The 23,282-nt window shown below is 42.9% G+C and overlaps 1 protein-coding gene across 1 annotated transcript in view; it reads right to left on the bottom strand.

Moving 5' to 3' along the window:
* The window catches only part of LOC140120928 (uncharacterized), an 89,728-nt gene that overhangs the window by 15,077 nt on the left and 51,369 nt on the right, over window positions 1-23,282 (bottom strand). The window contains exon 9 of the mRNA XM_072139973.1: window positions 8,046-8,276. Within this exon, the coding sequence (XP_071996074.1) occupies window positions 8,046-8,276 (231 nt within the window). The remainder of the gene's footprint in view (window positions 1-8,045; window positions 8,277-23,282) is intronic.

Here is a 23,282-nt window from a genome sequence, read left to right as displayed (position 1 = left end):
TGGGAAAGGATCTGTTGAACCTGATTCCAAAAAGGTGCTATCAGGGGACATTCCCAAAAAATATGGTAGACATTGGCTTGCAGCCCACCGCACCTCCAGCAGGTATGAGGGAGGGCAGGGTTGAGAGTGTGTAGTAGTTGCGGGGTATGGTACCAGTGCATAAGCACTTTATATTGGTTCTCTTTGTTTATCATACACGTGGCTGATTTTGCCGCACGTCTCCAAACCAAGCGCCAAAGTTCGTCAGGTATTGTTTCCCCTATATAAGTGTCCCATTTAGTCATATAGTGGTGTCTCGTTAGCTGGTCAGGTACAGGGTCAGATAAAATAGCATATATCGAGGATATAAGTCCCGAAGTTGATGAGTTAAGCTTGCATAGTCGTTCGAAAGAGGTAGGAATAGAGGCCTGGCCTGACTGGAATAGGGAATTTATGTAATGCTTAATCTGTAGATATTGGAAGTGAGAGGAAGGGGGAAGGTTGTGTTTGGATTGGAGGTCTGAGAATGATATTAGAGTTCGCGTTGTGGGGTCCACCAAGTCGGCTATGTGGAAGAGGCCAGCACGATGCCAGGCAGCGGAACCCGCCGCAGTCAGGCCAACCGGTAATTTGGGATGGAACAAAAAGGAAGTCATCGCCGAGTTGGTGGAAGCCAACAAAAAGCGCTTGCTACATCGTTGCCAGATATCTCTAGTTAGAGCCATTGGACCCAGTAGGGATGAAGAGGGAGGGGAGTGTGGGTCGTTCCAAAGGAGGGAGTTAGGATGTGCTGGTGCCAACCACAGCTTCTCCACCTCCATCCATCTTGAGAAAGCTGGTAGCGTGGACCATGCCGGAATCCTACGAAGATGAGTAGCCCAGTAGTAATGTATAAGATTAGGAAGGGAAAGGCCTCCCCTGGCTTTAGGAGCCATAAGGATACTTTTTGCAATACGGTGCCGTTTGTTGGCCCATATAAATTTTAAGATGGAAGTCTGAAGAGAGCGAAGGTCCTTGAGCGGTACCGGGATAGGGAGGGTCTCAAAAAGATAGAGTATTTTAGGTAAGATGGTCATTTTAATGGCCGAAATGCGACCCAGCAGTGACAAAGGGAGTGAGGTCCATTTAGAAAGCAGTGAGCGTATATTCGCATATAGGGGAGGGAAGTTAAATCGGTACAAGGTTTTATATGTGGAGGATAATTGGGTGCCCAGGTATCTAATGGACTCCGTACACCACTTATAGGGGTAGTTGGCTTTAAGTAAAGCAGCTTGATCCGGTGGAAAGTGAATGGGGAGGGCTTCCGTTTTGGTGTTATTAACTTTGTACCCTGATAGGCGACCAAAGTCCGCGAGGAGGGAGTGAAGGGCTGGAAGTGTAACATGGGGCCTAGACAGTGTCAGAAGAATATCGTCCGCGAACAGAGAAATTTTAAATTCTCTGTCTCTGACTTTATAACCGGCTATATCAGGATGGAGGCGTATGGCTGCGGCGAGGGGTTCTATGCTCAAGACAAAAAGGAGAAGGGATAGCGGGCATCCCTGCCTGGTGCCGTTCAGCAAGGGAAAAGGGGCTGAAGAGGCATGTGGGAGTCTCACCGTAGCCGATGGGGTGTCATAAAGACCTCGGATCGCCTTCATGAAGGGCCCAGAAAACCCAAACTGTTCCAAAGTGGCAAACATAAAGGGCCACCCTAGGCGATCAAAGGCCTTTTCCGCATCGAGACTTAAAAGCAAAAGAGAATCTCCCATCCTATCTGCCGCATCAATCAAGTCGATGACCCTGCGGGTGTTGTCCCCCCCCTGTCGGCACGGTGTGAATCCCACCTGATCCTTGTGGACCAGGGAGGGAAGCCAGTAGTTAAGCCTAGATGCCAGGACTTTGGCAAAGAGTTTGAGGTCTGAATTTAGCAGGGCTATTGGCCTATAGTTTTTACAGTCTAGGGGGTCTTTACCTGGCTTAGGAATAAGAGTTAGGAAGGAATGAGTCATAGTTGGTGGGATCGGGTGGCCTTCAAGGAATGTATTAAACAAGGTAACTAGTTTGGGGACTAATATGGGGGCAAAGGTCCGGTAATAGCTATAAGAAAAGCCATCTGGGCCAGGAGATTTCCCCCCCGGGAGATCCTTAATCAGATCAGTCACTTCCTCCTCAGTTATTGGGGCATTAAGGGTTTCGGCCGCTTGGGAGGGAAGGCGTGGAAGGTTACAGGAGTCTAAGAAGGAACGCAAGCGTTCCGTCCTGGCCAGCGGATCAGTCGGAAGTTGTGAGGGTAAGGAGTAGAGCTTGGCATAATAATTCTGGAAGACATTAGAGATCTGTCGAGGGTCGTAGGTCACACTACCGTCAGGACAGCGCAGAGCGTGGGGAGCATTCAGACAAGTGTCACCCCGTAGTTGGGTAGCTAGTAAGGTGTGTGGCTTGTTCCCCCACATATAATATCGCTGCCTAGTGTATAAAATTGAACTATCCGCCCTTCGTAACTGAATATCCCTAATTTGCGTTCTGGTGTCAATTAGCTTTTTAAGTATGCGCTTATTGGGAGTTCTGATCATGGTGGATTCCCAGCGACTCAGGGCTGCTTGCAAGTCAGTCAGTTGCTGCATGGAGTCCCTTTTTAAGCGGGAGCCTAGAGAAATACAGTGGCCGCGCATCACCGCCTTTTGTGTTTCCCATAGAATGGCCTCAGAAGATACAGAGCCTTCGTTTTGGTCATAGAAAAGTTTGAGCTGTGCAGAAAGTTCGTCTCTCAGGTGGGGGGTCTGAATGAGTCTCTCATTCAGTCGCCAGTGACACTGTCTGACCGCCTTGGCCGCCAAGTCTAATTCCACCATGACGGGGGCGTGATCGGACCAAGTAATGCTTCCCATATCTGCCCCCACTAAGGTCCGGACCGCCATAATGTTACCTAGAAAATAGTCTATTCGGGTGTGGGTTTGGTGAGGATGTGAATAAAAGGTGAATGACCTGTCCGTTGGATGGTTGATTCGCCAGAGATCGTATAGTGAGTATTTGCGGATAAGAACTCTAAAGTCTCTGGACAACCGTTTGAGGGAAGGGGAGACTGGTCTATGATGCAAGGACTGACGGTCAATCATGTCGGAAAAGATCACATTAAAGTCGCCCCCCATTAGGAGAATTGCTGGGGGGAAGGTGGCGAGTTTTTTGAGAACTCTGGTGACAAAGCGTATTTGGGAAACGTTAGGGGCGTAGACGTTACAGAAAGTAATCAGCCTATCACCAATCGTACCATGAACTATAATATATCGGCCACCTGGGTCTATGTATGATGACACTTCTTGAAAGGGACAGGACCGAGAAAATAGTATGGCCACTCCCGCTCTTTTACTATCCAAGGGGGCCGAATAGGACTGAGGAAAGTGTCTGCGTGCAAAGTTAAAGGAGGATGTGCTATCAAAGTGTGTCTCCTGGATAAAGGCTACTTCAGCACGCAGAGACTTGAGCTCATTAAGGGTCATCCTCCGTTTAACATTGGAGTTGAGACCCTTAACATTTAGTGTAATGCACTTGACCATGGTGTACCTTCAAAGAAATGTTGCAGCCTCTGTAGCGTACCCTGCCCACGTGCCAGGAAGGGGAATTTTGATTGGGAAGGCACTCGGGTTTCTCTAATGATAGAGTCCGGGGTAGCGGAGGTGGTGACCTGCAGATAGGAGAGACACAAAAGGGAAGGGGATCCACACAGACATATGAAAACATAGATACAATTAAACTAAAATTCAAAAAGATTCTCAGAGAACCAGAACTAGGATGTCCTGGATAGGGACAAGGTGATCGAAACGATCTAGGTATCAACGCCACTATCTAGCAAGGGCGAGACCCAACTAAGCCCCTTGGGTGGGAGACGCGTCGGAGGAAGCTACCAGACAATGTCTGCCCAGCTATCCATCCCGTCTACCAACTACGGGCAATGCTAGAAGAATACAGCTAACAGTAACATTAAGAAAATGAGCGAATGCCGGAAACATCAGGCCAGCATGGGGATTTCAAACCCAGGCGGGGGCCAAGGCAGGAGGAACACATTACTTGCGCCATTACAAAAAGTGAGATCAGGCAGAGTCACGATGAGATGAATAAGGGCAAGATCTTTCCGATACCCCCGGGGAGCGGCGCCTCTTCTGAGTGACCGACTGCCACACTGGTGCGGGGGGAGGAGGGGGAACAGGGATTTCCCAGTCCGAGATGTCAGGTAGTGAGATGCCCAAACAGTCGCAGAATCCCTGTAGATCCTCTATGGAGCGAAGTGTTGCCGTCTTCCCATTGCTTCTCGCCACAAGTGCAAATGGAAAACCCCATCTATAGACAATGTGGTTGTCTCTGAGTTGCTGGAGCAGAGGACGTAAGGCTCGCCTTTTTTGCAAGGTTATCCAGGAGAGGTCCGGGTACAGTTGAATGGGTGCACCATCAAAGTCAAAATTTTTCAGAGCCCGGGCCTTAGCCATGATAGCTTCTTTAAGTTCGTAATCATATAAACAGCAAATGACGTCACGAGGTTTAGTGGCTGTACCCTTTGGCTTCAAAGCTCTGTGAGCTCGAACAAATTTGATGCGATGGGAAGGCTGCTCTCCTAATATGATGTTGAAAATAGCCTCCAAGGTGACTGCCAGATCTTCGTCCCCAGTGGCCTCCGGAAGACCTCTCACCCGAATGTTCTGCCTGCGGCCCCTGTTGTCCAGGTCCTCTAAGTGCCTGTTGTGTTCCCTCAAGGCACAGGATTGCTGCTGAACCGTATCGCACAGGCGGGCAATATATTGACGAGTGGTGTCGTGGGCTTCTTCTGTAGCCTCCACGCGATCTCCCAGTAGTTTAAGATCTTGTTGAATTGCAGCGATACTAGCCTCGCAGGTCTGTTTGACCTCTAGTACCATATTATGAAAATCCTGCTTGGTAGGAAGCTGCGCAATAAGGGCCTGCCACTGAGCACTGTCAAAACCAGCAGGTGAAGTTGACGGAGAGTGTTGGGGGGATGAGCCCAGAGGGTGAGGGGCTAAAGAGTCTGCAGTAGAGGATTGGGGACGTGCAGGCGAGGTGGACCCCAGTGTGGCGATAGGGGTAACCTTACGAGCCCCTTTTGTGGGGGAAGGTGGGGGTCTCTGCGGTTTTGGCGGCATCGCCGGAGGGTGTATCACACCAGGAGCAGAGGGTGCTTCTGAGGCAAATTGCAGATTATGTGGGTGACAGCAGAAAATAGGAGTTTCACTCCAGGGCAGGTGTGGAGTTGTGCTTCCAGGGGGACTGCCCCGCAGCCGTGAGGAGAAAGCAGGTGCTGCTGGGTTTAAGTGTGATGTGGGGGGACGCTGCTCACCTGCCTCCAGACGTCGGGGCACACTTCCTTTCCCCGGGAGCACTAAGTCCGCCTGTGGAATCCAATCTGGGGTGGCAGAGAAAAATGGCGCCTCCGGAGGTTCAGAGCCTCCACACGTGGAGGTAGCTGGAGCGCTGTGTTGGCCGGACACTGCAGGAACTGCCTGCGCTGCGGTCTCACCCGCCGCGGTTGTCGGGATGTCGGAGGCACAACGGGAGTGTGCTGTTTCCGGGCCACCGGGAGGCAAAGGGCGCAGAGGCTTCCGTGGAGCTTGCGGTGCAGAGGAGGAGGGCAAGATGGCGCCCAGCCGCGAGGACGCCGCAGCTAAGGCCGGAGCTCTAACTGACCGGCGAACAAAGGAGTCCAGGGTCGGTAAGGGCACCGACTGCTTTTTGGGTCTTCGGGGTGTTCTCCCGTTGTCTTTTTTCCCCATGCGGGCCTGGGTTGTAGCGGATTCAAGTGCCGGTAGACGGGGAAAGCCGGGAGCTCCTAGATTACACGTCCGCCATCGAGCTCGTCCGGGCACGCCCCCTTTTTTTTTTTTTACCTTTTAATAAACAAAACCACCTCAATGTAGAGTTACTAAAAAAAAAATTCAACTAATGTTAAACTAATAATGCTAAAATTTTATACTACCTAAGGGGTGGGGGGAATGTTTGTATTGTATAATGTTTGAAACTAATTGTACACTACACAGAAGTGTTTATGATTTCTGGATGTTAATACTGTGAAGTATATATGCTTAAATAAAAGTTACCTGATTAAAAAAAAAAAAAATTATATTAAAGTGTCAGAAATAAGATTTGACAAGGGTTTAAATACCGACGTGTACTATACTACATATAGAACAAAAAATCTTGCTGAAATATACAGGTGCAATTATACATTCATAGAGAGAAAAAAAACCCAGGCGCTATTTGCAAGGCACTAAACAAGATTTGCAGCTTAAAATTCAGGCAGAATACATAAAAAATGCACAGATAAACACACACAAACTTCAAAAAAATATTTTTTTTTTCAAGGTACAAAGCAACCTAAGATCCCCCCTGTATTATGATTCAAGTTCAAAAAGAGCGTGAAAATTAGCTTTGAGCTAAATAACCGTTGAAGATTAAATGGGAAAATATTCCCTACAGAATTTATTAATTTATTATGAGGCTTTATGTGCTGTAACGATGCACAAATGTTTCTTAACTGAGACAGATACCTGCAGGGAAATTTTAATGAAATCTGTCAGATAGTTGTAAGTTATGAAAACTATAAAAAAAAAATTAGGAAAGTAAAGCAAAAGATGTGTTTATAGTAAGAAAAAAATATTTTTTCAGTCTAAACTCAGTCTATTTTTCGGCTAACTAGGCGCACCGGAATATAAGGCGCATTAAGAATAAAGGCCAGCTAAGACGTCTAGACGGCTGCTTGAGTTAGGAGGGGGTCCAGGTGCGTGGTTTGGATGCCGAGTGGAGAGGTTGCATAGAGAGCCTGCTCCACCACCAGCAGCAGTGACCCGGCGACTGTCAGCATACCTATGACGGGGGACATAACGAAGAAAGAACGCCCCAGGCCCCCGCAAACTCCCGAACTTCTATATAGAGTCGAGCCAAGATGGCACCGATCGCTGGCACACACGAGCGGCAAGCCCACAGAGAGCAGCCAGGACGTGAGCGACACCCCAAATAGCCACAGCAAGGACACAGGGAGCAGAGGTAAGCGGTCAGACAGGGAGATGACATCGTGTTAGGCGGCAGATGAAGAAGTGCTGTGGTTCGCGCTATGGCTATTTGGCCCGGAGCTCTTCCCGTTTCATATATTAGGCGCATCGGACGCACTTTTGATTTCTAAGAAAATCATAGGTTTTTTTGTGCGCCTTATAGTCCGAAAAATACGGTAATTTTATTGGGTCCTCAGCAGCCACAAAATATTGATTCCTGGTACTCATCATTGCTCAAAGCCTAGAGCAGCGATGGCTAACCTATGGCACTGGTGCCAGAGGTGGCACTCTGAGCCCTTTCTGTGGGCACTCAGGCCATCACCAGAGATGACTCCAGGTATCTTCCTGCAGTCCCAGACAGCCCAGGACTTGCTGTGCACAGAGCTATTTTAAAGTGACAGCGCTACCTGGGACTATTTTCTGCTTTATTGGTGTCCTCAGGGGCTGATATCAATGAAAGCTGTGACAGAGAAGGGAGTATAAATCACAAATTAAATTTCTGTGTTGGCACTTTGTGATAAATAAGTGGGTCTTTGTTGTAGTTTGGGCACTCGGCCTCTAAAAGGTTTGCCATCACTGGCCTAGAGCAAAATGAAATAATTTTTGTATATTTTAACCTTTTATTTGACCATTTATTTAGCTCCTGAAAAGTTACGTTCTGCAGTATAGGGAGACGAAATTCTTCTCAATAGTTGCCCTTGCATCAACCCATCACTTATTTGCATTCAGCTTCCTATCTTGAGAGAACTGTGCAGCAATTCAAAGCTGCATATTTCTCTGTAAGATCAAAGCAGGGCAAGGAGAAAAGCTGAATAAGATGTGCACATCAGGTTCAGTTTCCTGACAGGACACATGCAGGAGCTCATTGAGGTAAGCAATCAACCTAAACTCTTCATTGACATAAAGTGAACATTCCAAATATGCCCTCCTACTTATCTATAATGTTCATATAATGCTATAAATACTTCAAACATAGATACTTTATGAAGGAAAAAAGTAAAACTATAAAAGAAAGAAGAGACATCCACTTACCCAAGGTGCAGATGGTACAACGAGGGTCATGGTGAGCAAATCTCTACAACATTCCTCCAAAGACTGATTACATTGTGTTAAATGATTCATTAACCTGGAATACGTGACTGTTGGAAGGATGTGATGTGCCGATTGTGAAACTTCGGTTCCTGGGGCTAAAATAATGCTGAGTGTTTGTCTTGTAGCATGCAGATGTCTGAACAACGTGCTAAGTTTTCCTTCAAGTGCACTCTGTTGAGAACAAGAAAAGTTTTGACATATCAGCAAATATCTTTATACTTCATACTGCGAAGACTGTGTGTCAGGAATAGGGAGTGGCTAAGCTGGATGTCACTCTATAACTATCCCACACAAATAGAAGGCTTAGGTCACACTAAACTCTTCAAATTCCCATGGAAGTAATTATGTAAAAATTCTGAATTGATTAATTGATTATACAGCAAATGGCTGTAGGGGCACCATCCAGTGGATAGGCCTAACTTGTTTTGTAGGAAAACCCCTTTAAGGCATCATTGTTCATCAGTTTGAAGAGAACTGGTCAGCAGAAATTGACCTAATAAAAACTTGACTTAGTCGCCAAGATATCAGCCCCCATGACTTATACAACCAATTTACATCACACTTCAAAGTTACTGTAATTTGTGGATGATGCCACCACGCTGGGCAATGAAAGACACATGATCTAGAAGGTGTTAATCAGCATGACAACATACTGGTAATGGTTTATCAGGTCACTTTCTGCTGACAGGTTCCCTTTAAATACTGACTGTTTTCTCTCTATGATGTTCATGGGCTATAGAGTCTTGAGTATTCATGAACTGCTGGCTACCCTGCAGTAGATTGTCAGCTTTTATACATTACTATTGTACTATTGTATTGGACTTCACACGTCCTTTTAGGTGCAAACTGCTTGCACAGGTATTTAAGAAGTGCCTGTGCCGCATGTGACACGGCTACACTATTTATCATGCGACACTAATTTCTGCACTGAAGGGGGCACTCCGGTGCTCAGTCGGACCATGCGCCAGATTTATCATGCAAAGTCCGACAGTGTGTCGCACACCCCATGTTAAAGGTGCACCTTTATGAAAAAGGTGCAACACAAATCCTGAATCTGGCGCCCCCTGCACACTACACAGGCAAACTGCATTAAACGCTGTTTGCACTGTTTTTAGTAAATGTGGGCCATTGTATTTCAGCCACTACTTATGTCATGCCTGAGCTTGATCTTGAAAATGTTTGCTGCTGAACCAGCAGATACGTTGCAGAAAGTTTAGAAAATCAGTTCAATTTTTTTGACCCTAAGAAACAGAATTTCTGCTACAATTTGGCCTACAAACCTTACACCTTTTTGCATCCATGTAATTGGTATTCTGCGGTTTCTTTCACAATTGGAATTTCTTCTGTAGCCCCCACTGTCAACAAACCATCAATACTTTTATTTCTATAACCCAATAAGCTAATGATTGTCAGATGGGAGGTGCTTGAATGAAACAGCAAGTCTGACCCCAACTACCTGATGACATGATGACAGCACGCACCCCCCTAGGCTGTAGCGGGTGTGCACTGCCGATGTCATGTCACCACTGAGCCTCTGTAAACCACAGAGACCTAGGGCAGTCGCAAACCCCATTGCATTTACAGTAGGACACCCTTATGTTGTCAACAGTCAGAACAAACTATATAAGCACAACAGCTGACTGAAAAAAAGGCACAAAAAGAATAAGAGTTTAAAGATATACGTATAGAGAATACATGCCCCAAAACTTTTGCAACTGCACAAGAAAACTTATATTTATATAAAAACCAAGGCAGTGAGAAGAGTCCATCTTTCCCCTGACAGTGATGAAGGAGTAGTGTATGCAGCCAATAGCCTTAAGGGACTAACTGGTCTTGTAAACTGTGACAGTACAGATTATTCTTCAGAATTTTCTGCTGAAAAATAATGACACTGCAGAGAGACCGTGATAAAGCTGGCAATAAAGTGTTATGATTAATGTAATGATTCCGAAGAACTGCAAAAAGTAGGCCTTAAAGGTACAGCTAGCGCAGAGGAATACATAAAGGCATTTCTTGTATTCTTCTTATTAACTATTTTTTTATGATTTATTTATGATTTACTGCTGTATATTCAATAACTTTTCTTTTTTTTTTTAATTTCAAATATATATATATATATAGTATATAGTGAAGAGTTCTGACACATAACAGTCTAGTAACATTGCCTGAATGTCGAGATAACAATAGCATATGAAGTATTGATCTGTGATCATTTGTCCTTCCTAGTTGCAGCAAACCCCCTTCACGCCATCTCCGCAGCAAGTCACGCGGAGAGTTGTGAAGGTGGCATAGCCGGCAGCATGGTGGGGAGTCCTTGCCCTGCACCTGCTCACTTGTTATAGCCTCTGGACATTCAGTCCTGAAAGGTTGGGGGCTATAGCGCAATTCTATTTCTAAAGAACACCAGCGCATCCGGCTGCCAGATACATCAGAAAAACAGAGCCTAGTGATGTATCCAGTGGTGCCACAGGGGCGGGGACATTATCATACGCCGGCATATTATGTCGTCCCACATCGGTTGAAAAAGCCAGGATGAAATCCAGTCCTTGGAAGAGTCACACTGGACAATTTACCCACTTGGCTTGACCAATGTTCCGCAGCTCAAGTTCATCATAGCAAACCACCAGCCAGATGCCACTGGAGTTGGCTTGTGATGATGTATCCAGACCTGGGAGACCTCAAATAATTAAAAAAGAGGATCCACCCCCATTACACTAATTGGGGTTTTCCCACAGAAGACATGGCTTTGGCAATTCCCTCCCCAGGTTCATGGAATCTGCCAAGCTCTTCGAACTACAAAGCCCTGGGAAGTAGTGTTTAAACATTTGCTCACTGCATAAATCTGGTAGATATACCAACCGTTTCTGTAACTTCCATTCATTTCTATGGCAGTTACAGAACAAGCATTGCTCATAAGTTTCAGTAAAACCAGTAAAACCTAACCTGTCTGGATTTTACTGCCAGCAGAAATTGGGTAAAGCCGTAGGATGGGGTTTGGGGTTCATGGGTCCCAGTGATAGACCTGCATCTATCGAGCATTATGACACATCCAGTGACACATAAGAGTCTTTTTTTTATTAAACTCCTTTAAAATTATAGCAACGACATAAAAAAAAATATACAAAACTTATGGCGAGGATAAGAAAATTCTGCCCTGAAATGTCATTTCAGGTCTCAAAACATTGTAACAAGAAGCAAAACACTGCAAAAACCTCCGGAAGAAAGGTTAATTGGTTGATTCATACTTTTCTCATTGTGTTGACTTGTCCAAATAGCTGTGGAAGAGTATATTTAATAGAAAACATAATGCGGAGCAGCAGGCCAACACGATTCTGCAGGCTTATGTAAACAGTATAACTACTACCACCCGGGAGTATTTTTTTAGTAAATATTAATCTTGTGAATTAATTAAGGACTGCATGCAATCTTTAATAAAATCCCAGTGACTATTTCAATATTTTTATAACAAATGTGACGTGATTGGATCTCACATGAGAAGACGGGAATTGGAGCTGGCATATTCTGCTACATTCAAAAAAGTACTGGAACTCATATGAAATACATTAAAAATAAGATTTAGAAAATTTTCATTTTAACTGGAAATTGTATTTTTTTTTTGTTTTGCAGATTATTCAAAAATTGTGAAGGAGAAACAGCGAGCGCTTATGCTTCATCTTCTCCAGCCAATTCAGAAAGTCGTGAGCTGGATGGAAATGTGCAAACTAAAATATGGTAATGTTCTTGATATCCTTTCAAAGTTGTAAAGATACGGTCAAATGTATTAACATTAAAGCATTACCGTCATTTCAGATGATTTTCAATATTGGGTGTGTGGGAGGGGGGAATTTTTTTGTAAATTCTCCTATAGTTTGTGAAGAAACAGACGGCTAATAGCCCCTTACGTACAATACTATGACAAATCTTTCTACAGGATTGAAGGGTCTCCAGTTGGTTACAGCTGTAAGTGAGTGTTAACACTTCCTGCTCTCTCCGTGGCTGTAGTATGCTATGAGCATTATATTCAAACATCAAGTTGAAAGTAAAGGGGTTAACCCTTAGTGCCAAAGCTGTTCAACCAAATACAAGGAGATTAGATGTGAGGTCATGGAGCCTCCATAGACATACAATATAGAGGCTGGAATATGGATATAAGGAAAGTTAGTACAGGCAGTCCCCGGGTTACGTACAAGTTCTGTAGGTTTCTGTGACAATTGGATTTTAAAAATGTTGGGTTGTCATAAGAACCAGGATCAACAATAAAGCTTCATTGCAGACACCTGTGATATCTGTTACAGCTGTTTATTGTAACCTAGTGTTAAAGTGCAGTAAATTACCAATTACTAGGGTTTCATTTGTAACTAGGGGCTGTCTGTAAGTCAGGTGTTCTTAAGTAGGGAACCGCCTGTAGTCAGAATTTTTTTTTTTAGCATACCAGGAATGTGTTAATGAAGTATATTAGAAAATAGTTCACCACCCCCCACACAATATTAAAAATTATCTTAAAAATGCTTTACGCTTTATAGAGGTTTTCCCACAACATAACATAATAATAAAATAACAAATTACGATGTTACTCAGTTGTATTGCTGTTTTAGATCCAATCACTCTGCAAAATCCCAGGGTGTGGGCGGGGCCTCTCTAAGCAGACACATTGGAGCTCATTTACTAAGGGTCGCGCTGTGCACTTCTGTCAGACTGTGCACTTTTTTCAGGGCCAAACGGCTTGCACAGGTATTTAAGAAGTGTGTGCGCTGGGTTTGTGGCGCAGCTGCGCAAGCCGTATGTTTAAAATGCACCACAAAAAAAAAGGATGGTGAACTCTATCGGACCAGTGCGGGGAACTGACACATTCATGATTTCAGGCGCACAATCTTAGTGATTCGCCGCACACAGCATTATAGAAAGACAATGCACTTTCAGTGAACTCCAGTGACCCTGTAAGTAAATGTGCCCTACTATAATCCCTCTAGTTCTGTGGGGTGACAATGTGGTTAGATTATCAGGTATACACTTTTACCTGACTTTTGACATTGTACTAATACACTGACACAGAGAGAGATGAGACAGATGAGATGCATGAGATTCCTAATACACAGAGGCATGACAAACAGAGACTGACAGACTTTTACACTGTCAGCCCTGCTACATCTCATGCCTGCTTCCCCCTTATTTGATGAGTGTCTGTGAGTTCTGCGCTGGACTCCAGGAGGGCAGGGGTACAGGCTCAGATCAGAAAAACACAGAAACTCAGCAGCACGGCCGTCACACACAAATCCAAGATGGAGGACAGATCCCAAGTCAGAAGTTACAGGGTCTTGTCTAGGGGCCACTGAAATTGTGTACACCCGGACTGATAGAGACAGGTTGGACTTATATCTGTGAAATGCTGTATTTTTGTTAATAACAGTGAATTAGAGAATGTGTTATTTTGTTATCCTGAGTACATTTAAGAAACTTGTCTTCGTCAGGAATATCCCTTTAAGTTGTAGATAACTCATCTTCTGGGATTGACTTAAAGAGACAGTCTGTCACTTGATTTTATCCCATTAAAATGAACCTGTCACCAGGAGACCCATTTTTAGCACTCCCCCAGTCCCCCACAGAGCAGAGCAGTTCCCCCCACCCTTGAGGAACAGCTTCTCCATGTGACCTTTTCAAATATATGAAAACACCCATTACTTGGCTTCGTGACGCCCCCTGCTCGTCTACAGCCGATCCCGAGTGTGGGGAGTTATTCATATATTTGAAAAGGTCACATGTTTCCCAAGGGTGTGGGGGGGGGGGGACTGCTCCTTTCCAGCCCCTCCCAAAAGGCAACTGTCTAGTCACACAGCAGATGCTAATGAAAGGTACAATATAACATATCTTTTTTTCTGTAAAACCTATTTTTTTTTTTAATACAAAAACACTTTGGCAGTGCATGTACTATGCTCTGTGGGGACTGGGGGAGTGCTAAAATGGGTCTCCTGGTGACAGGTTCCCTTTAAACTACCAACCCCCTCAGATGGGGTATAAAATGTAATTTTTAGAATTCACTCTTATGGAAAATATCACCTTACCTATTAAAAATTGCTTTCAAAGTCTTTCAAATCTTATCTTTAACCCCTTGCGCCACCATGACGTTGGGAAACTTCTCTCAGGGACACCATGACGTTCCCCAATGTCATGTGGATTGCACTGATTGCACTCTGCTTCTGATCCGTGCAGGAGGCTGGCAGTACTCCCAAAACACACAAAAAAAGCTAAAATCACCACACAAACAGCACATATAGGGTATTGCCACGTCCGTAACAACCCGTAAAAGAAGATAAAATCAGAACTTTACCTATAACAGCTTAATAAACAAAATAATAAAAATATTACGTCACTTAATAGACACAATGAAAAATCAAGGGATTTTTCTCTCCAAATGAATTTTTATTTTGTTGAACAAGTCAAACATAATAAAGCAAATTGAATGTGATATCTCCGTAACCGTACTGATCCATAGAACATAAGTAGCATCTTATTTATATTATTTGGTGTATAAAACCCCCCTGTAAAATTTAATTGCTGAATAGATTTTTTTGTGACCCTCCTCTAAAAAAAAGCTAATAAAGGTTAAACAACAAGGTATTGCACCCCAAATATAGTGTTACTACAATCCTTGAGGGGTTTAGTTTTTAAAATGGGTCCACTCTATGGAGGTTTTTACTGCCCTACTGTATTAGGGTAGCTCCTGAAATCTGTTCCAGCAAAATCCATAAATAAACGCTCCTTCCCTTCTAAGCCCCACAGTGCACCCATACAGCAGTTTGTGATCACATGTTGGATATTACTTCTTTCAGAAGAAACTGGGTAACAAACGAAGGGGTGTGTTTACTTCTTTATCCTCTTCTAAAGTACAAATTTAGGAGCCAAAGCAAGTTTTTTTGGGATTTTCACTTGTACAAGCCAAATTAAATACTTTCTATAAATCATCTGTGGTGGTAATAAGCTCAATATCAACTTAGATAAATTCTCTGGGTGGTGTAGTTTTCAAAATAGGATAATTTATAAGGGGGGGTCACTGTTTTTGTAGCTCAGGAACTTTTCAAAGATATAATGCCACCTGAAAACAACGTCATCAAAATCAGCTCTCCAAAAGCTCAATGGCTCCTTCTGTTCTGTGCTCTGCTGTGCGCCCCTAAAGTAGTTTACATCGACATGTGGTGTATTACCGTACTCGTAAAAAACTGCACAACAAAATATGAGGTGTGTTTTCTCATTTTCTCCTGCATGAACGTGTAAATTATAGGACTAAATAATCATTTTGTCAAAATTTAAAAAATTCCAAATAGAACCTCCATTTTTTTAAAAATTCTTGTCAGAAGAAAGGGTTAACACGCTGAACAAAGGCTGTTCTGAATAGTTTGAGGGGTGCAGTTTTACAAATGGGACAATTTGTGGGGAGTTTCTAATAAATAGAACTGAAAACCCTTAAACGGATGAATTGTCCTCTAAAAATATTGAATCTAAAAGCTGTAAGCTTACTAACAGCCTAATAAATTAACATATAAAAAATTGTGTCAGCATAAAGCAGACATATGGTTAATGTTAGTTAGCAACCATTTTGGGTGGTTAGACTAACTTTATGATAAGTATAACATTAAGAAATTAGAAAAATAAGAACATTATTTACATTTTCACCAAATTTCCATTTTTATTTTTTACAAATAAGAGCAATATATTTCCACTAAAGTATAGCATTAATGTGGAGTAAAGCATGTCATGAACAGTCTGAAAATAAACTCGGTAAGATAACGCGTTCCAAAGTTATAACTGCATATTGTGACACAGGATTTGAAAGATTGGGCTATGTTCTAAGGGTGAAAATGAGCTTAGTCCTTAAGGAGTTAATATGACACCAAGATAAAGGCGTCTCTAGTGATGGTCCTGCTGCCATAATATGACAGCAGGCAGAGGGAGGGGAAAGTGCAGAGGGAGCAGGGGGAAGGTGAGACATACTCCTGTGCAGTGTAACAACCTGTGGAGCTGTGCATAGATCTATGAGTAAGTGGCCCTGATTTATCATGCTATCTTTTGATGGTAGATTTTATTTTAATACAGTAGGGTAAAATATGGTGATAGGTTCCCTTTAAATTCAAGCTCCAATTATAATTTTATTTTAATCACGTAAAGAAAAAAAAAAAGACAACAAAAGGAAAAGGTGCTGGGATCCGGTTATTTCTGTCTGCTTCAGCCCCCTTCCGAGCATGTGCCATGATCCAAAGTGTACTGACCTGGGTTTCAACCGGAACAAGGCACTTGCACCTTTAAAGGGGTTGTCCGAGACTAATTAAAAAACATAAGGTGGCCGGGAGGGGGCTGCCTTAAAAATAAAGATGTACTTACCTTATGACGCCCTCCGGATGTCTGGCACTGCTGTCGCTCTGGTCCGCGCGCCATGTAAACAAACATGCAGTGCTGGAGTCAGCTTCCAGCCGGACGCAGCAACCATCCGTCCCGCATGTTTGTTTACATGGCGCGCGGACCGGAGCGATAGCAGCGTGGGACACCTTGAGGGCGCCGGAAGTTAAGTACATCTTTATTTTTTTAAGCAGCCCCCTCCCGGCCACCTTATGTTTTTTAATTAGTCTAGGACAACCCCTTTAACCCCAAGCACACTCTAGTTCTGTAGATTATATTTCTATGTTCTAGAAAACCCTGAAGAATTATATTGATTTATTTCTTTTCTATATTTTCTAAACAGAAACAATAACATTAAAATTAAAAAATCTTGAACACACAGATCCCCTGGGGAGAGGCGACTAAACCTTTCTACTCATTGAAAAGTTTCTCATGTTTTTTCTAAATAAGAAAACAATGTTTAATCAAGATAGAATGAAACAATAAAATAGCCAAAATGTTAAAAATTGTACACTATGTTATATAATAATTTACTCTTACTATGAAGATTGATACATTTTTTAATCATTCTAAAAATTTTATGTCTAAAAAAGCAACAATGATAAAGCGATGCATTGTCTTTTTCTTCACAATTAAATTCCAATATTCTTATCAATGTGACCCCTTACCCTTGCGATTACCATTCTAAATGCCCCCGTTGAAATGCAAATTCCTGCCTTTGTTACCACTAATCTAATGCACTGTAAAACATTATGTAAGCCAAATGGTTGTAATTCTCAAAGACTTAATTGTAAAGCCTGCTGCACATATTTTAATAAGCGATGTGAAATCCTGCCAGCAGGTGCACTATATGAGGTAGTGCTGCCCATGAATTATTCAACGAGGAAAGCACTTCTGCTGAGAAGGAATTTGCAATAATGTTTTTCAAGCGAGATCAGCGGCTATCATAGGCTGTCAATGTCAATTTGCTTCAGCTCAGCCAGAAAAGGTCACACCCATAGCACAAACAATAGGAGCATGTCATGCCCAGCTTGTGCCTCTCCTATAGGTTAGGTCTTTGCGGCCGCTCCATTTATCCCGATAATAATATATATTGTGTAATGGAAGTGCAATTGCTTTTGACAAACCAAATACAGGCTAAACGCTGTGCAATATATATACCGTATGTATAAAAATATAGGAAGTGATAGGTACCATTTCTCTGATTAAAAGAATCTCAGTATCAGATTTTATATTGTTATTTTACTTAGGCCTTTTCTAGAGCTTGTAATGTGAAAGGGAGTTTTACAAAACTGTACTATATTTTAGAATATTTCTTTATAACCATTTTATAATGTGTTCATGGTGCTTCAAACAAGCATTTTCCTGTTTTTATCTAGAATTATATTCCACAAGGAATAGTGATAATACTAATTATCTTTATTTATATAACGTCATAAAATTCTGTAGCGCTTTACAAATCAAAGGGGACATATACACATTTAATATTATATTACAGAGAACAAACAGTCATATGGAACAATAGGACTGAGGGACCTGATCACAAGAGCTTACAGTCTATGAAGATGAGGGGGTGACCCAAGAGCTTACAGTCTATGAGGATGAGGGGGTGACACACGAGCTTTCAGTCTCTGAGGATGAGTGGGTGACCCAAGAGCTTACAGTCTATGAGGATGAGGGGGTGACACAAGAGCTTACAGTCTATGAGGATGAACAGGGTGACACAAGAGCTTACAGTCTATGAGGATGAGGGGGTGACACAAGAGCTTACAGTCTATGAGGATGAGGGGGTGACACAAGAGCTTACAGTCTATGAGGATGAGGGGGTGACCCAAGAGCTTACAGTCTATGAGGATGAGGGGGTGACACAAGAGCTTACAGTCTATGAGGATGAGGGGGTGACACAAGAGCTTACAGTCTATGAGGATGAGGGGGTGACACAAGAGCTTACAGTCTATGAGGATGAGGGGGTGACACACGAGCTTTCAGTCTCTGAGGATGAGTGGGTGACCCAAGAGCTTACAGTCTATGAGGATGAGGGGGTGACACAAGAGCTTACAGTCTATGAGGATGAACAGGGTGACACAAGAGCTTTCAGTCTCTGAGGATGAGGGGGTGACACAAGAGCTTACAGTCTATGAGGATGAGGGGGTGACACAAGAGCTTACAGTCTATGAGGATGAGGGGGTGACACACGAGCTTTCAGTCTCTGAGGATGAGTGGGTGACCCAAGAGCTTACAGTCTATGAGGATGAGGGGGTGACACAAGAGCTTACAGTCTATGAGGATGAACAGGGTGACACAAGAGCTTACAGTCTATGAGGATGAGGGGGTGACACAAGAGCTTACAGTCTATGAGGATGAGGGGGTGACACAAGAGCTTACAGTCTATGAGGATGAGGGGGTGACCCAAGAGCTTACAGTCTATGAGGATGAGGGGGTGACACAAGAGCTTACAGTCTATGAGGATGAGGGGGTGACACAAGAGCTTACAGTCTATGAGGATGAGGGGGTGACACAAGAGCTTACAGTCTATGAGGATGAGGGGGTGACACACGAGCTTTCAGTCTCTGAGGATGAGTGGGTGACCCAAGAGTTACAGTCTATGAGGATGAGGGGGTGACACAAGAGCTTACAGTCTATGAGGATGAACAGGGTGACACAAGAGCTTTCAGTCTCTGAGGATGAGGGGGTGACACAAGAGCTTACAGTCTATGAGGATGAGGGGGTGACACAAGAGCTTACAGTCTATGAGGATGAGGGGGTGACACAAGAGCCTACAGTCTATGAGGATGAGGGGGTGACCCAAGAGCTTACAGTCTATGAGGATGAGGGGGTGACCCAAGAGCTTACAGTCTATGAGGATGAGGGGGTGACCCAAGAGCTTACAGTCTATGAGGATGAGGGGGTGACAGAAGAGCATACAGTCTATGAGGATGAACAGGGTGACACAAGAGCTTTCAGTCTCTGAGGATGAGGGGGTGACACAAGAGCTTACAGTCTATGAGGATGAGGGAGTGACACAAGAGCTTACAGTCTATGAGGATGAGGGGGTGACACAAGAGCTTACAGTCTATGAGGATGAGGGGGTGACACAAGAGCTTACAGTCTATGAGGATGAGGGGGTGACCCAAGAGCTTACAGTCTATGAGGATGAGGGGGTGACACAAGAGCTTACAGTCTATGAGGATGAGGGGGTGACACAAGAGCTTACAGTCTATGAGGATGAGGGGGTGACACAAGAGCTTACAGTCTATGAGGATGAACGGGGTAACACAAGAGCTTACAGTCTATGAGGATGAGGGGGTGACACAAGAGCTTACAGTCTATGAGGGGGTGACACAAGAGCTTTCAGTCTCTGAGGATGAGGGGGTGACACAAGAGCTTACAGTCTCTGAGGATGAGAGGGTGACACAAGAGCTTTCAGTCTCTGAGGATGAGGGGGTGACACAAGAGCTTACAGTCTATGAGGATGAGGGGGTGACACAAGAGCTTACAGTCTATGAGGATGAGGGGGTGACACAGGAGGTAAAAGATTGTTTAATGGTCCAGCCATTCTTAATAATGGAACAATATAAAATAATTTATTTCATTCTGCTGCTTGAACCAGCCATCAGCCGCCATCTTATTTACAGGGTCCAAGGTGACAGTGACTGCAGATAAGCCTGGAGCTTGGTACAGTATATATCTGTACCAAGGATATAGGATGGATTAGTAAAGTGAGAGTGATAGTGTTTATTTACCCAAATCAGTGCTTGCAGTGATACAGTACAGGTGGTCCCTGACTTAAGGACACCCAACTTACAGATGGCCTCTCTGCCCACTCTGAAAACTTGGGAAATTTTTTTTAAAATTTTTGTATATTGTATTTATTGACGTTCAGTCCTCATTATATCTCATTATATCTCAATGTGTTTACCTACATACTTTATAGCTTCCTGTTCATATAGAATATTTATTTTAAAATGTTATTTATTGTATTCATTTATTTCTTCCTAACGACATTCATATCCTTGTTTTATAACGTGCTTAGACATCTAATATGTGCTCTGTCCCCCTAATTCTATTTGTCCTAAATGTGGTTAAACATAACCATCAATTGTCCTTTCCCCCTTTCTTTCACCATTTTTTTCACCATTTATTATTATTTTTATTAATATATTTCTATTAGTATAATTATTTTTTAATCTGATTAGAGATCAACACTGCCCGATCATATTTTTACATTCATCCAGTGATGTTCTTTTTGTTCCACCCCACCGTGCTTCTCCCCTTTTGTGAGCGGACGAAAATCCTTCCTGTGCGCATGCGCCATTTAGCGTCATCATGTGATACATCACATGAAACGTCAGGTGACATCGGACGCCTGATAATTTTTTATGCGCATGCGCGAACCGGAAAACCGGAAGCGTCGCTCATTTCGCGCCACAATGGCGTGTACACCAATCAAACCATCTTACAGACATCAGGTATTTTCTGTTAATGTATATAAACCTTGTAATTGTTATTTTAATCACTTGTCCGTATTTGAAAAAGGGTCCAAGCACCCGAAACGCGTCATAGGACTTGTCCTTTATCATAATTAGCCATGTTTTAGTTCTTTTGTATTTTGGCTTGTTTTAACAATAATTTAATATCCTAGACACAATTTTTGTTTCCGTGGAGTATCTAATTGGCGCCCCGATAGTGCTCATACTTTTTTTCCCACATTCTCTGAATACACTACTGGTGGTCACCATGGCTACCGGTCCATTATGAGCACTGGGAGCGACTAGTTACTCCTTCCTGGATACTAGTGTCATACCTCTGGATTTAATTTGGAGCTCATACTGAACCCCAGGTTGGGTCACCTATGCATACTACCAAGGATTTCATAAGGTGAGCGCATTTCATGTGCATATTATCTTCCAAACATCCAGACGATATTACTCGAGGTGCCGTCCTCTGTACCTCCTTTTTTCTTGTTCTTGTGTCACTCTGAAAACTGTCAAGGCTCTCTGGATGTTACTATAGTCTCAGGCTGCAATGATCTGCTGTAAGGTGTCTGTAATGAAGCTTTATTGATAATTCAGCTTCCAATCACAGTACAAAATTTTGAAAATCCAATTGTCTGGAGTTATAAAATATTATAAAATATACAATTATAAAATATACCTGTACCGACTGGCATACAAATTCTAAACAAATTCAAACATAAACCTAAGAACCCATCTTGTACGTAACCCGAATACTGCCTGTATAGGCAACAGACACATAAACACACAGTCTCTGGGTTACTAAAAAGGTTCTGTAGGTTTGTTCTTAAATTCAATTTGCATATAAATCAAAGCAGGTATATTTTGTAGTGTACTGTACCAATTGGATTTTTAAAATTTTGGGTTGCAGTCACCTTTGATAACTCTAACAGTTGATCGTCGCAGCCTGGGGCCAAAGTTCAGTAAATTTCCAGCATACAAATTGTCGGTAAATTGGGGACTACCTCTAAACATTTCTCTTTAAAATATTTTTTTTCTTCAGCCATGGAGTAATCTTGGTCTCATGAAGGAATATTAGTCTTCACTTATAAAGTAAATTAGTTGCTCATTTTCTCTTGTCTAATCCTGCAGCATCTGTGACCAGAGAATATTCAATAGATGGATACGAGGAAAGTGTGCACACATGTAGAGCCATGTTAATTATTCATTCAGTTGTCTCTCCTTCCCCTATGGCTTAGTTGAGATATAAAGGATTGAGACTCTATCAGATCTGTAAATTAAAAGCTTTGATGATTTTGACATGAGGTTTTCTGCAGCAAGCCGCCTGACACATTGGTGTTTTTTCATATCTAAACCGGCTCCTTTAACCATATTTTTACATCAGAAATTAAATATTTGCCAGTATAAAAATGTAGGATATAAGTAGATTTAATGAAATCGCACAAGAAAACAATCATACGACTGATTTTAATAATGTAAGTCACATCAATGTTCATAGATATCGGTGGCAGCATTGTATATGTGCTCTTCTACCGTTACTATTATTAATTTAATGTCATTTACTGAATTTATTGGATGCCAGAATTAGAACCTCCATTTAAATACTGAATTCTTTATTCTTTAATGTACTACCTGCCCAATTGTAGGAGGAAAAGGATTGGAGCCAGTTCCCATCTGTGTTCAGATTTCCAGTTTTAGTTTAGAGAAAGATGAAGGAAGTATCCGTTTTTTTCTCATTGATTTCAATAGATTTGCAACTGCTATCCATTTTTACATCTTCTGTTATTTAAACTGATAATTGGTTTAAAAAAAAAGGATTGCTATACCACTAACATAAAGCGGAACTAACGTAAAGCAAAGTGTCTATTTTTATAAACAGATATGTTGACAGGATATTTTGCTATTAATGTATCCATCCAGAAATCAGTTTACATTGTAGTCTGGTGCTCACCATGCAGTAAGTGAGCCGCAAAAAATATAGAGCATGTCCTATTTCCCACCGTATTTCCGTTTTGTACGGCCCATAGAATCAATGGGAATGTATGAAATACGGGCTAAGGCTACATTCACACTGCCGCAAGGGGGGATGTAAATATGGCCGATGTATATACGGCCAATATACGCCCCCCCATAGACAGCAATGGGTGCACGGCGCCGTACGGGAGCGGTACGGTGCCGCACACATGCGGCACCGTACCGCTCCGTACCTGAGAAAAAGATAGCACATGTCCTATCTTTTCCCGTATTACGGCGCCGTGCGCCATACATCCCTATGGAGAGGGGCGGGGGTGAGCAGCGCTCCTCCTGTCCCCAC

This window comes from Engystomops pustulosus, chromosome 1 (genome assembly GCF_040894005.1).
Source record: "Engystomops pustulosus chromosome 1, aEngPut4.maternal, whole genome shotgun sequence".
NCBI classification, from domain to species: Eukaryota; Metazoa; Chordata; class Amphibia; order Anura; family Leptodactylidae; genus Engystomops; species Engystomops pustulosus.
Note: the sequence above shows the minus strand (reverse complement) of the source record. Positions and strands in the feature narration are given on the sequence as shown.